The sequence below is a fragment of the Pan troglodytes genome, chromosome 2, assembly GCF_028858775.2.
Source record: "Pan troglodytes isolate AG18354 chromosome 2, NHGRI_mPanTro3-v2.0_pri, whole genome shotgun sequence".
Taxonomy (NCBI): Eukaryota; Metazoa; Chordata; class Mammalia; order Primates; family Hominidae; genus Pan; species Pan troglodytes.
The window spans coordinates 77,052,172-77,065,030 of NC_086015.1; the positions used below are offsets into that span (position 1 = coordinate 77,052,172).

The following is a 12,859-nucleotide window of genomic DNA, read 5'->3' on the forward strand; positions in this document are numbered from 1 at the left end:
GATAATCTTTGAAGTGTACTTGTAGAACCCTTGTTTTCAGACAAGACCCATGAGACCCATGAAGACTCAGGTAAATTCAGTTTTGAGTAAGGTCTCCTAGTGGGGGTAGCGTGTGTGTGTGTGTGTGTATATTAAAATATATATATATATTTAGCAAAGGTGGATCCTTAATGTGTGGGGCGGGGGGTTTAAAAAATGTTACTGGATGTTGTAGGCACTGTTTTAAAAAATTTGAGATGCTAGCTAGTCATGTCCTTTTTTCAGTTCCTTATATCATCTTAGTTTTCCATTTTACATTATGAATAAATCAGATGATATATCAGAGTAAACCAAATGCTTTTTTTTTTTTTTGGAGACAGTCTCACTCTTATCACCCAGGCTGGAGTGCAGTGGCTCGATCTCGGCTCACTGCAACTTGCAACCTCCACCGCCCAGGTTCAAGCAATTCTTTTGCCTCAGCCTCCCGAGTAGCTAGGATTACAGGCCAGGCTGGTTCTTGAACTCCTGACCTCAGGGGATCGCCTGCTTCGGCTTCCCAAAGTCCTGGGATTACAGGCGTGAGCCACCGTGCCTGGCCCAGGGTTTTTTATTTTACAGTATAACTTTGCTAATTAACATCTGATCACCACTTCCCCACAAATTTAAGGATTTCTGAATAGACTTTTCATTGAGAATGAGTGGCATGTGGGTTTAACGCTCCTCTCCCTATATTTGCTTTTCTTAGTATGTGTGGGAAAAGCCTTAATATTTTCAGAAGTTAGAATAAACTATTTTGTATGCTATGTCTAATGGTTGAGTATCAGAGAGCAGAGCTTTCATATACTTGTACCAAATGCATTCATTTTGTACTGGTTTATCTGGTTTATTCTTGTGCCTCCTTTTAGAGGCCTACCTCAAACTAAGTTTTCCCAGTGTCATGCTTACTAAGCTTGGCATACAGTTTATTCTGTCTCCATGGCACTTTTTATACAGTGTTGTTATTACTGTAATTGTAATTATTTACATGTCTTTTGACTGCTGTTGAGCAAGGTTGGTATTTCTAGTTTATAATAGGCTCTTATATTTATGGAATAAGTTTAAAAGTACAGTCTGTATGTAAAGAGACCTTTCAATGCTGTTGTTACGTTCATTTATCATACTAATATTTCTAGTGGATCCATTGATTTGCAGAAAGTGTTTGGTTGGGTTTTAGCCTGTCATGTGAGAAAAGGAAGTGTTGTGTGACATTTTAGTGCCATCTATTGGATACTTGGTAAAATGACTTTTAAAAGTTTCTTTTACTTTTTGAAATAAGGATCTTTTGAAAAAAGCTTCTGAAATTGTCTAAGAACTTAAACTCGTTTTATCATTGCTGGTATTGCTATGTAAACACATACCCCCTCCCAAAGCAGTATTAATATTAAGCAACACATAAAATATTAATTGGCTACAATTTAACTTACATTTCTAAAGAAAATTAGCCAAAACATTCAGTGTACATGTTGTTAAACAAGAAGTTTTAAAATATTCATCTGTTAAAACTAATTTTAATTAGTGAGAAAACATTAGGTTTTAATGTGGGAAAGAATTTTAGTTGGAAGAAAAAGCATAATGACTAGACAGTATTTTTCAGTTAAGTACTATTTGAATACCGAAACACTTGTTGAATACCCTGTTGGTGCTATTTTGTATATTTTGAATAATAAATTTTAATGACAGTATCACTATGGGGTGATATAATGAGGAAATAGCTTAGGTGTGTTGTGTGTGTAAGGTTTGAAGAGCCATGAACTAGAAGAGGAGCTAAGGTGAGTTATACCACTAATCTGAAATCCCCGATAATACTGGGTTTCACGGACAGACAATTGAGAAACTAATAACTGTTTGTTATACATGTGGAAAATGCTTAAATATTTTTAAAGTAGAGTTAGTTTTGTGTATTAGCTATAGATTTCTAATGGTTGTCTTTATAGGAATGAAACAAAAGATGTATAAGCTTATTGTTTCATAATTAGTAACGCTGTTGGTGTGCTTTGTACTTCCCCATTTAAAAGGATTCTTCATTTTGACATTGTACTTCACTCTGAGTAGATTTTCAAAAGCAAAAAAGTATTCTTCCTCAGAAACCCAGAGGAATTTCTAGTTGCTTCTGAATGTTTAGAATATCAGGCAAACATTTAATCTTTTATTCTGTGCCTTGTCTTTTGGTAGGACAGTTTTCTCAATTTTAGGTTTGGATTCGATTTTAGGTTTGAGACAAAAGATTGATTCTTGGACTCTCAAATTTATCTAAAAACATTTGTTCTCATATGAATAACATGCACTTTAAGCACTTTCAGAATTTTTTGCACATCTTATACTTTGAACATAAGAATAGTATTGATACAAAGAATATGAGAACCAAATGTAGTTTATCCAGTTAGAAAATAAACAACTATAATTTTGTAAAATACGTGTGGTACAATGGAAAGGACATGAGATTTGAAGTTAGACTGAGTTTGAGTCCTGGCATTGTAACTCACTAACTACTATACCTTGTGGTGGAAGAAAATTCTGTATCACACTGCCTATAAAAAATGAAGACCTTTGTGAATGTTAACTATTAATTTGAGGCTTTGTAATTCTTTTCATTAAGGAGAATAAATAGATTGGTATGGCAGACACTGAAGTCTGAAGATTTATGTTTGTACTTCTTAGCTGCGTTTGTCGTACCTCGTGCTCATAACTCTGCTGTTCTGTTCAGCTTGTAATTCTTATGAATGCTAATAGCTACATGAGCTCAAAACTTAAAAATATTTATAAAATGATTTTAGTTCCAGCTTATATCAGTTTTGTATTTACTGTGGTCAAGGAAAAATTGAGGTATAGTGAAATTATTTGGTAAAGTTAAATAAATGTTGTGTATATTTTAAGTTGGATTAAACGTAGATTATATATGAAATTGCAGTAATGGAGCAGAACCACATTTAAAATACTTTATTTGTAGTTTTGTTTGAACATTTTAAAGAAACCTTTGAGTGCAGAAGAATACTTGAGGAAAAATACATATATTAAATAACCCCCAACTTGATTATTATTTGTGTTACCTCTCTTGTAAACTTAAAAATCAAATTATCAGGATTTAGAATTTTCTATTATATAAAAATTTTTTCCTCAGTTTTGAAGCTTTCTGTTGATTTTGGGTGTTCTAAGTTGCTTTTTTTTAAAAAAAAACAACAACAGGAATTTCTGTTGGTAAATAGTAGGTTTACATATTTATGGGGTACATGAGATATTTTGATACAGCCATACAATGCATAATAATCACATCAGGGTAAATGGGTTATCCATCACCTCAAGCGTTTATTTATGCTTTGTGTTACAAACAGTACACTTATACTCTTAGTTATTTTAAAATGTACGATAAATTATTGTAGTCAACCTGTTGTGCTATCAAATACTAGATCTTATTCATTCTAACTATATTTTTGTACCCGTTAACCATTCCCCCTCTCCCTCCCCCCCCACCTTTATTGCTTTTTAAAGGAAGGGAGAATGGGTTTTTTGTGAAATAGAAAGATATGCTTATTTTATTGTCTTTTTTTAAATGACTCATCCATTTATTTCCCTATTATAGCATTTTCTTTTGTAGCTTAATACATGGGTGACTAGATAAAGCTGTACCTAGCAAAAGAAATAATGTTCCTCGTTCTCTTGATTATCAGTGATCTCACACTGTAAAATTATATTTTTTTGCAGTATCCCTTTTACTATTCAGCGACTATGTGAATTGTTAACAGATCCAAGGAGAAACTATACAGGAACCGATAAATTTCTCAGAGGAGTAGAAAAGGTATTTATTTTATTATTGGAATTATATTATGCCGTGGTGTAATAGCTTTTATTTTAGAAAAGAACATTGAGTAAGATCTGTTTCAGGTACCACTTCTTGAAATATGTTTTTCAGCCTACCTTGAGTTTCCCAAATTGTTTTCCAAATTGCATTCTGTTTTACAGAGTGATTTAATAGGACCGGGTAGAGGAGGGTTTGTGTGTTGGTCATTGAAGTTTGGGGAAAGCAGCTTATTATTTCTTGGAAATTCATAGTGTATATCAACTTATTAAAGGTTCTGTGAAGTTATAATTGCTATTTTAACTTTATAGAGTGTTTTATAAACTTACCCATGGCATTCATTTTCTCAATTCTGGAGTTCAAAGGTACATAACTTTGGAAACTTATTGGTGCCAAGCATGTAAATGAGGTGTTGAGTAGAAAGATGCAGGTCAGATTTACAGATAAACATTAGTGTTTGTGTGTGGAGGGGGTTGAGGGAGTGTTAGAATAAGGGAAGGGTATTCTGAATAAAGGAAATGGTGTGGGCTGGGTGCGGTGGCTCATGCCTGTAATTCCAGCACTTTGGGAGGCTGAGGTGGGTGGATCATGGTCAGGAGTTCGAGACCAGGCTGGCCAACATGGTGAAACCCTGTCTCTGCAAAAAATACAAAAACTAGCCGGGCATGGTGGTGCACGCCTGTAATCCTAGCTACTCAGGAGGCTGAGGCAGGAGAATTGCTAGAACCTGGGAGACGGAGGTTGCAGTGAGCTGAGATGGCACCATTGCACTCCAGCCTGGGCAACAAAGTGAGACTCTGTCTCAGAAAAAAAAAAAAAAAAAAGGAAATGGTGTGAAGAACAAAGATTCAAGGTGTTTAAGGGAATGAAAAGTAAGAAATTGACTTGTCTTGAGTGAAAAATGAAGGAAGCCCTGTGAGAACCAAGATTGGACTAATGAGTTCTAATTTTCAGTTGATGATTGGTCCGAAAACACTCCACTGTTCATTTAAGGATCTGGTTCAAGTCCACTTTATTTTACCCTGGGAACAGGAATCAAAAACCATTACATAGTGATTTACAGTAGTTTTTGTGGCCATACTGGATTAATATATTTTATTGATCCTCTGTACACTCAATTGAATAATATCCCCAAAGGCCAGGAAACTGAGATGGCTCATCAGTACTTATTTTTCAGCTCCAGGAGTTGTAATAATTACATTTTGGAGATTTTCAGATAAAGTAGCAATATGTTACAGTAGTCATACCAGGTGCCCTGCCTTTAAATCAGGGCTGCAGTGCTTCATAGTTGTGTGACCTTGGGCCAGTTAGTTTTCTCCTCTGTAAAATGTGGTTAATAATAGGGCTATGAGGGGGATTAAATGCAAAACACTTACTGTGACTCATAGTAAACTTTCAGTGAACACTGAATATTAGTAAAGTTATTTTTACTGGGAAGATCATAAATATATTACAAAAAAGGTTTGAGTCTCTTTCTGTGGGATATATGATGCAACACAACAAGCCGTGGATTGGGTGTTGCTTTGTAAGGAAAATCAATTACGTATGTCTTAAGTACTTCAATCTCTCAATATCTTTGTTGATTCCATCTGAGCTTAGTTACTCTACTACATATAGTGTATGATGTTACGGGTCTAGAATAACTAGATTAGGGTAAAAAATAAGTATAGGAAAAAAAAAATCAGTGGCTGAGTAGGATATTCTCTTTTGGTCCTTTGTTATTGTTTTAGTTTTTGCTGTTTTACCAGTTTTCATTTTTAACCATTTTCCTTTACTAGCAAAATTAGAATCAATGGAAATTTAACCCACCAGAGTGATTTTAGAAACAAAAATGATTAAACTTTATGTTGTAGTACTTTTCTTCATACTAAATCACTGGTTTTTGTTATTGCAGAATGTGATGGTTGTTAGCTGTGTTTATCCTTCTTCAGAGTAAGTATATTTTTTCTATTTCTAGTATATTATTTACTATATTTAATCATTTTATTGCTTCTAATATATTATTCTTAAAATAGACTGAATTTATTTAATATGTAATTAAGTGTGATAACATACTTGTGAACCTACCATTCAGTCCCCAAAGTAGAATATTACTAATAACATTATCTATATGTTTTTTCCAGTAAAGAGATTTGGATTAAAGAGATTGGTGATTTACTGTAATTTTAATATTGTTGGATTTACATACTGTGGTGGCACTCATTGCCCTGAGATGCCATTCTAGATGCCTTTCCAGGGTGTCTCTAGGGCATAATTCCCATGTTTGGAATAACTACTTGATGGCTTTTCTCTTCATGATGGAAAATATTTCCAGTTGTCAAGATTTAGATATAGCAAAGTAAGAATTAAATTTGGATACAATTTCTCAACCTTGGAACTATGGACATTTTCTACCAGATAATTCTGTTGTGAGTGGGTGTCCTGGGGTTTATAAGAGGTTTAGCACTGTCCTTGACCTCTGCCCACTTATGCCAGTAGTGTTCCCCTCTCCAAATATCTTTAGACATTGCCAGATGTCTCTTGGAGATGTGAAAGGCAGGGAGAGGAGGTTGTACCCTGCTGAGAACCATTGGTTTAAGGTTAATCTGGCTCTGCTTTCATAGACTACTCTGTTACCCAGGCTGGAGTGCGGTGATGAGTGATCATAGCTCACTGCAGCCTTAAACTCTAGTGATCCTCCCGCCTTGGCCTTCCAAAGTGCTGAGATTACAGGTGTGAATCACCACACCCAGCCCAGTCAATTTGTTTGTAGAATGTTCCCAAGATTATAGTTATGTTGCTAAATAAGATACTAAAATAATCCCATACTATATTTCTTGACAGAAAAACTATTAAAATGTATACATGATAAAAATTTCTTTTATGAAGCAAAATATGTTTTTTGCTCACGAACGTGAGGTATTTTGGAAAAATGGTGAAGTGCAGAGTCAAGTCATAGCGACTAATAATGGATTCTTTTCTTAAGTTGTATGCTTATGTTAATTCTCACAGTCTTTTTGTTTGGGTCTGTGACAGATCTTACAAAAGATCTTTTAGACCTATGATTCTTAACAAAATTAAAGAATTAAGTCGGAACCAATTTCCCACAATGTCTCATCTAAGAAAGGACTCAGCCCAGCAGCCCAGCAGATGACGCAGTGGACAGGAGTGGGCTCCCTGACCTTCAAGGAAGATTTGAGCTATCTGGGAAAAACAGACAGTATCCACTGGATGCATTGGAACCCCAACCCAGCATTGGGGATATTAAGGACATTAAAAAAGCAGCCAAGTCTATGCTAGACCCAGCACATAAATCTCATTTCCACCCTGTGACCCCAAGTTTAGTATTCTTGTGTTTCATATTTGATTGGTTACACCAGGCATTACTGAGTGTTGGTGTGAGCAAGAGGTCTAATACTGTGGTTGGGAATGAGAACGAGGAAATGGGTACTCCTTATGCTAGCGGATTCAAAGATATGCCTAACTTTATTGCCCTTGAGAAGTCATCAGTTCTCCGCCACTGCTGTGACCTTTTGATAGGCGTTGCCGCTGGATCAAGTGATAAGATTTGCACCAGCAGTCTCCAAGTTCAGAGACGATTCAAGGCAATGATGGCATCTATTGGAAGACTTTCACATGGTGAGAGTGCTGATCTGCTAATCAGCTACAGTGCAGAATCAGCCATAGGTTGGATCAGCTCAAGACCGTGGGTTGGAGAATTAATGTTCACATTTCTATTTGGAGACTTTGAATCCCCTCTACACAAGCTACGCAAGTCAAGTTAGTTGCCAAGAAAGCACAGATGACAACCTATTAATGCTGTGAGAATGTTTCTAGATCAGTGCATGGTTGGCTCCATTGCTCTACGGGCCATTGTGTCTGAGATCCCAGTCTTTGAGGAGAAAAAAAAACAATGGTTAAAAAGGCATTGGGGAAATATTTTGAGTTTGGGGGTGTACTTTGCCACCCCATTATTGGGGAGCTATCACCACGAATGTTCCCAAACTTAGCAACAGCGGCAAACTACTGGGCCAAGATGAGCAACCCCACGTTTTTGGGATTTAAAGCTCCTGATGTTATACCAGGATCAACCATCACACTCCCTTTGCTTCAAATGGCATCTACCCTGTAAGATCTTGAGGGGGGAGTGTTGGGTGGAATCATAGATCCATGCACTCCTAACATGAACTAATTCTCATTATTTAAAAAAAAAAAAAAAAAAGTCCAGGTGCGGTGGCTTAACGCCTGTAATCCCAGCACTTTGGGAGGCCGAGGTGGGCCGATCACTTGAGGTCATGAGTTTGAGGCTAGCTTGGCCAACATGGCAAAACCCCGTCTCTACTAAAAATACAAAAAATAGCTGCGCATGGCATCACACGTCTGTCATCCCAGCTACTTGGGAGGCTGAGGCATAAGAATTGCTTGAACCTGGGAAGTGGAGGTTGCAGTGAGCCGAGATTGCACCACTGCACTCCATTCTACCTTGGGTGACAGAGCCAGACTCCATCTAAAAAAAAATTAAGTCATCCACAAGTGTATTTTCTTTTCTTATAGGAAAAACAATTCCAATAGTTTAAATCGAATGAATGGTGTTATGTTTCCTGGAAATTCACCAAGCTATACTGAGAGGTGAGATTCTAGATTTTTAATACCTACAGAGTTTGCATTGTCCTGATTTTGAGTAGCAGGCTTAGTGTACTTTTTTAAAATTGGGCATTTTATGGACACTATAGGATGAACTACATAGAATTAATTTGGTAAGGCATGGGCCTGAAAACAAAGTTGCAGCAAATACTTCTGTGATGTATTCACATCAACATACCTTAAGAGGGATGACTTTTTATAAAAATAGGAAATGATGTTCATTTATCTTATTATAGGTCTAATATAAATGGGCCTGGGACACCCAGGCCACTTAATCGACCAAAGGTTTCTTTGTCAGCCCCCATGACAACAAATGGGTTGCCTGAGAGCACAGACAGCAAAGAGGCAAATTTGCAGCAAAATGAGGAGAAAAATCACAGGTTTGTATGTTTTATATTTAAAAACAGTGTTTTTATTAAAAGTTAAACTTAACATTTAATCAGTGCTTATCACTTACTATTTATAAGTTCTGAGGGACAGAACAAGGTTTTCATGCGGTTTATAGGAGCACTGGCTTCTCTTTGCAGCTGTAGCAAATGTTGAAGGTGGACATAGACAAGACTTAAAACTGCTAATTTGTGGAGACTGTTTATGTAGGGTCTAAAAGTAACGTAGATATGATGATCCATTTCATTTGTTGTTTCTGAAAGTTACTTGAAACGATCTTTATAAATAAGTTGATTTTGTGAGTCGTTTCTCATTGTAGTTCATAAAAGGACACCTTTTGTTTATATCTTCAAATTTTCTGTATCACATTAAGGGAAGGAAGACTAAATGAGGGAGAGGACTTAAGAGAGTATGTCCGTATGGAAGACTTGCGGGTTTATTGTAGGAGAATATTTAACTTACTGGAGAATTTCACAGAAAGGTCATAGAGCTTTTCTGAGTCCTGGGAATTATTCATCAAACAGTTTAGTTTACCTTGAAATTATTCTCTTGTGTTTTTCTTTGTTCAGGTGTTATAATTTAACTTTGACACTGAAATACAATTTAAAACATTATTTAACCTTAAAAATGGGGATGTAGAAGATGGGGAAAATAATCTTATTAATGACACTTTAAAAAAACATTTACAGTGACTCTTCGACATCTGAATCAGAAGTTTCCTCAGTGAGCCCTTTGAAAAATAAACATCCAGATGAAGATGCTGTGGAAGCTGAGGGGCATGAGGTAAAAAGACTCAGGTTTGACAAAGAAGGTGAAGTCAGAGAAACAGCCAGTCAAACGACTTCCAGCGAAATTTCTTCAGTTATGGTAGGAGAAACAGAAGCATCATCTTCATCTCAGGATAAAGACAAAGATAGCCATTGTACCCGGCAGCACTGTACAGAAGAGGATGAAGAAGAGGATGAAGAGGAAGAAGAAGGTATTTAGAGACCATCTGTAAAAGGGTGGAGTAAGGAGATCCTCAAATTCTTGTACTTCATTTTTTTCGTGAAAGAATTTTACGTAATGGAACTCCTTATAATGCTGATGTTGGGCTTTTCTCCCACCTGTATGTAGTTGCTGCTGAATTTCAGGGGATGTGATTTGAACTATAGAATATCAGAATTCATGAAACTTAACTGTGGAGGTATTTTGAAAATAAAATTTAACTACAACAACATTTGCTTATTTTTAGAGTCTTTTATGACATCAAGAGAAATGATCCCAGAAAGAAAAAATCAAGAAAAAGAATCTGATGATGCCTTAACTGTGAATGAAGAGACTTCTGAGGAAAATAATCAAATGGAGGAATCTGATGTGTCTCAAGCTGAGAAAGATTTGCTACATTCTGAAGGTAGTGAAAACGAAGGCCCTGTAAGTAGTAGTTCTTCTGACTGCCGTGAAACAGAAGAATTAGTAGGATCCAATTCCAGTAAAACTGGAGAGATTCTTTCAGAATCATCCATGGAAAATGATGACGAAGCCGCAGAAGTCACCGATGAACCAATGGAACAAGACTAACTATTTAGAAACATTTAGATGCAGTATTTTACATACAGTTCTGGTTTTAACACTGTATAAAACTTTTATGTAATAAAATGGACCTTTAGTTTTACAAGAGAAGCAGGTTGTAAAATAAAGTACTTTATGGATAATTCCTGAAAGAGTTGTACACGTAAGAACTGTGAATATCAGCTCCTCTGGGTCCTGCTTACCTTACCGCTGACTTTTCTTTCTTTCTTTTTTTGGTCTGGGCAAATCAGTGGTTTGTGGATAGATTTTTTTTTTTTTTTTAATTTAGGATTGAAGTTTTTAAACTGGAAGGTAATTATAATTTTGAAAAGTTTTTTGAGATTATCACATTTAGTTTATACATATGCAAGAAGCTTTTTGTCTTGTCTCTTTCTGATAGCTCTAGCAGTTTTCATATTTTGGTCATAGTTTCAACATTTTAACATGTGAATTATAGGGTTTCATGCTGGTTTCCAGATTTTATTGTTTGGCTACGTACAATGGAACTTTAAGTCATATATACATACACACACACACACACACACACATATATATATATATATATATTATTCTAAGGGGGGAAATGTTATATTTTTCTGTTTCTATAAGAGATGAATACAGTGGATACTTTTTCTATTGGTAATGATTGAGTTCACCTCTTTCAGAAGACATTTTCTTTCTCTTCTGAGTAATTGAAATAAAATCTGGCCCTTGTGAAACCCTGGAAATCTTAAGTCTGTTGAAATACCAGGTTAAACACATTCCAAGAGATCTGTTCAAACTCAAATTCTTTTGTATACTTCTGAGGTGCCTGAGAAAAAGACTTCATTATTTATGAGAAAATATGCTTTATCTTGGAAATTGTGTTCAAATGTTAGCTTACTATTTTGTAGAATGAATGTTTATGAAGCCGATATGAGACCATCTCAGAAGAACCAAGCAGGTTCCTTGACCTTTTGCTTGCTTTTCTGAACATTGTGAATATTACACATGTCTTTCTAAATTATTCTAGGGTATGCAAATGTCAATGGTATGAAACACCACTGTACTGGAAGAATTAATATATTACTTTAGTATGTACCTGAGCTAAATGACTGAAGCTTTAGGGGTGCATAGAAACCACCATAATTTGTATGACATTTTTGAAGTGAATTAAATATTTTTGAACATGCTTCTTCGACAGCCAGTGTTATATTTTTCAGATCAACACAAAGCACAATGATTACTCGAAATTCAATATTTTCAAATTTACATATTTAAAGTCATGCAAGCTGCAACTTCCCTGTCAAAATTACTGGCTGCCAAATTTATACCTGTTTCTTCAGCTGTACCTTTTGATATTTAAAGTTTTTAAATTTCTGTAAAGTAGATTTTGTAGAATGTAATGTGTTCACTGCCTTTGTGAAGCGGTATATAATTGTATAATTTCTGTGTGTAAACTGAATGCTTGGGCTTTCAATACAGTATTCATATAAAGCAATAAATATTAATGTTATGAAATATTCGAGTACATTTTTATCAAAATATGAAAGAATCCCCCCCTTTTTTAGTTTCAGATACCTGAACTACACAGATGAGCTTCTAAAACTGATGCAAACAGTTTCTGACACTGTATAATACGCTTTTGGGTGATTTGGGGGGCAACCACAAGTTTTGCGTTTTGACTACTTAAATCATCATGGCTATAAATACCAAAACGATTTGGATCCATTTATGTTTGTAGGATAATATACTACTGACTGACTTGACTGTAAAGTTCACAACAGCTAGATGATATATTTATGACTATGTCTAATAGTTGAAATCTGAATATTGATTTACTATACCCAAGAGGGGAGAAAAATTAACCATTGTAAATTTTTTAAAATTTTTTCAAAAATGTTAAAATGAAGCAAATTTAAGTTTACAAATTTTGAAATTTTCTTTTGAATATTTATGAAATTGTCAGTAAACCTACCTAAGATCCTGTGACCTTTGATATTTTTTATTTTAATTGTAGTGCCATGGACCATTTGTAAACAAATTGATTTACTTTTGTTATAAGTTGAAGATTTAGCATTATGACTTTGAGGTCTGTGGTTTTATTTGTAAACTTGCAATTGCTATATTTGCAAGGGCAAATGTATTTCTTTATTAAATAAAGTACAATAATGGTGAATGTACCAAAATGACATCACTTAACTCTATGAGAGATCTGCATTTTAATCTATAGTTTAATAGTTTTAATATTTATTAGATATTCATATGTTGATCATAGATGAAACTTGTTGCTGTTTATACAGATAATTGTAGAATGCTCATGGAATATCTTTAGGGTAGGTGGAATACTTCTGTAGTTAAATTGGGAAACCTCGTTCAGCTGGTTTTAGATATTGATGGCCATTTGGAAGTAAATTTCCGCAGGTATTCATAGGTGCACTTAACACAGACTTTGCTTAATGAAAATGTCAGTTCTAATAGTAACTGATTCATTTATGAATCAATTCT

At 35.2% G+C, this 12,859-nt stretch overlaps 2 protein-coding genes across 6 annotated transcripts in view; both read left to right on the forward strand.

Moving 5' to 3' along the window:
- PPP4R2 (protein phosphatase 4 regulatory subunit 2) overlaps positions 1–11,872 on the forward strand; it is a 70,270-nt gene extending 58,398 nt beyond the window's left edge. For 2 of the 5 annotated variants that reach the window (XM_003309888.7, XM_054680794.2), the window contains exons 4-9: positions 3,718–3,811; positions 5,706–5,743; positions 8,345–8,419; positions 8,671–8,814; positions 9,511–9,800; positions 10,056–11,872. In XM_003309888.7, the coding sequence (XP_003309936.2) occupies positions 3,718–3,811; positions 5,706–5,743; positions 8,345–8,419; positions 8,671–8,814; positions 9,511–9,800; positions 10,056–10,381 (967 nt within the window). In that variant the 3' untranslated portion in view covers positions 10,382–11,872. Of the gene's footprint in view, positions 1–3,717; positions 3,812–5,705; positions 5,744–7,304; positions 7,430–8,344; positions 8,420–8,670; positions 8,815–9,510; positions 9,801–10,055 lie in introns of those variants that run through there. The other 3 variants (XM_063806014.1, XM_054680795.2, XM_063806015.1) reach the window with 2 other exon arrangements.
- Positions 6,641–7,710, forward strand: EBLN2 (endogenous Bornavirus like nucleoprotein 2). Its single transcript, XM_009445864.5, is given in 2 exon segments — positions 6,641–6,919; positions 6,921–7,710. Coding segments are annotated over 2 exon segments (816 nt in total). The 5' UTR covers positions 6,641–6,758; the 3' UTR covers positions 7,576–7,710.
- Positions 11,873–12,859: the final 987 nt, after the last annotated feature.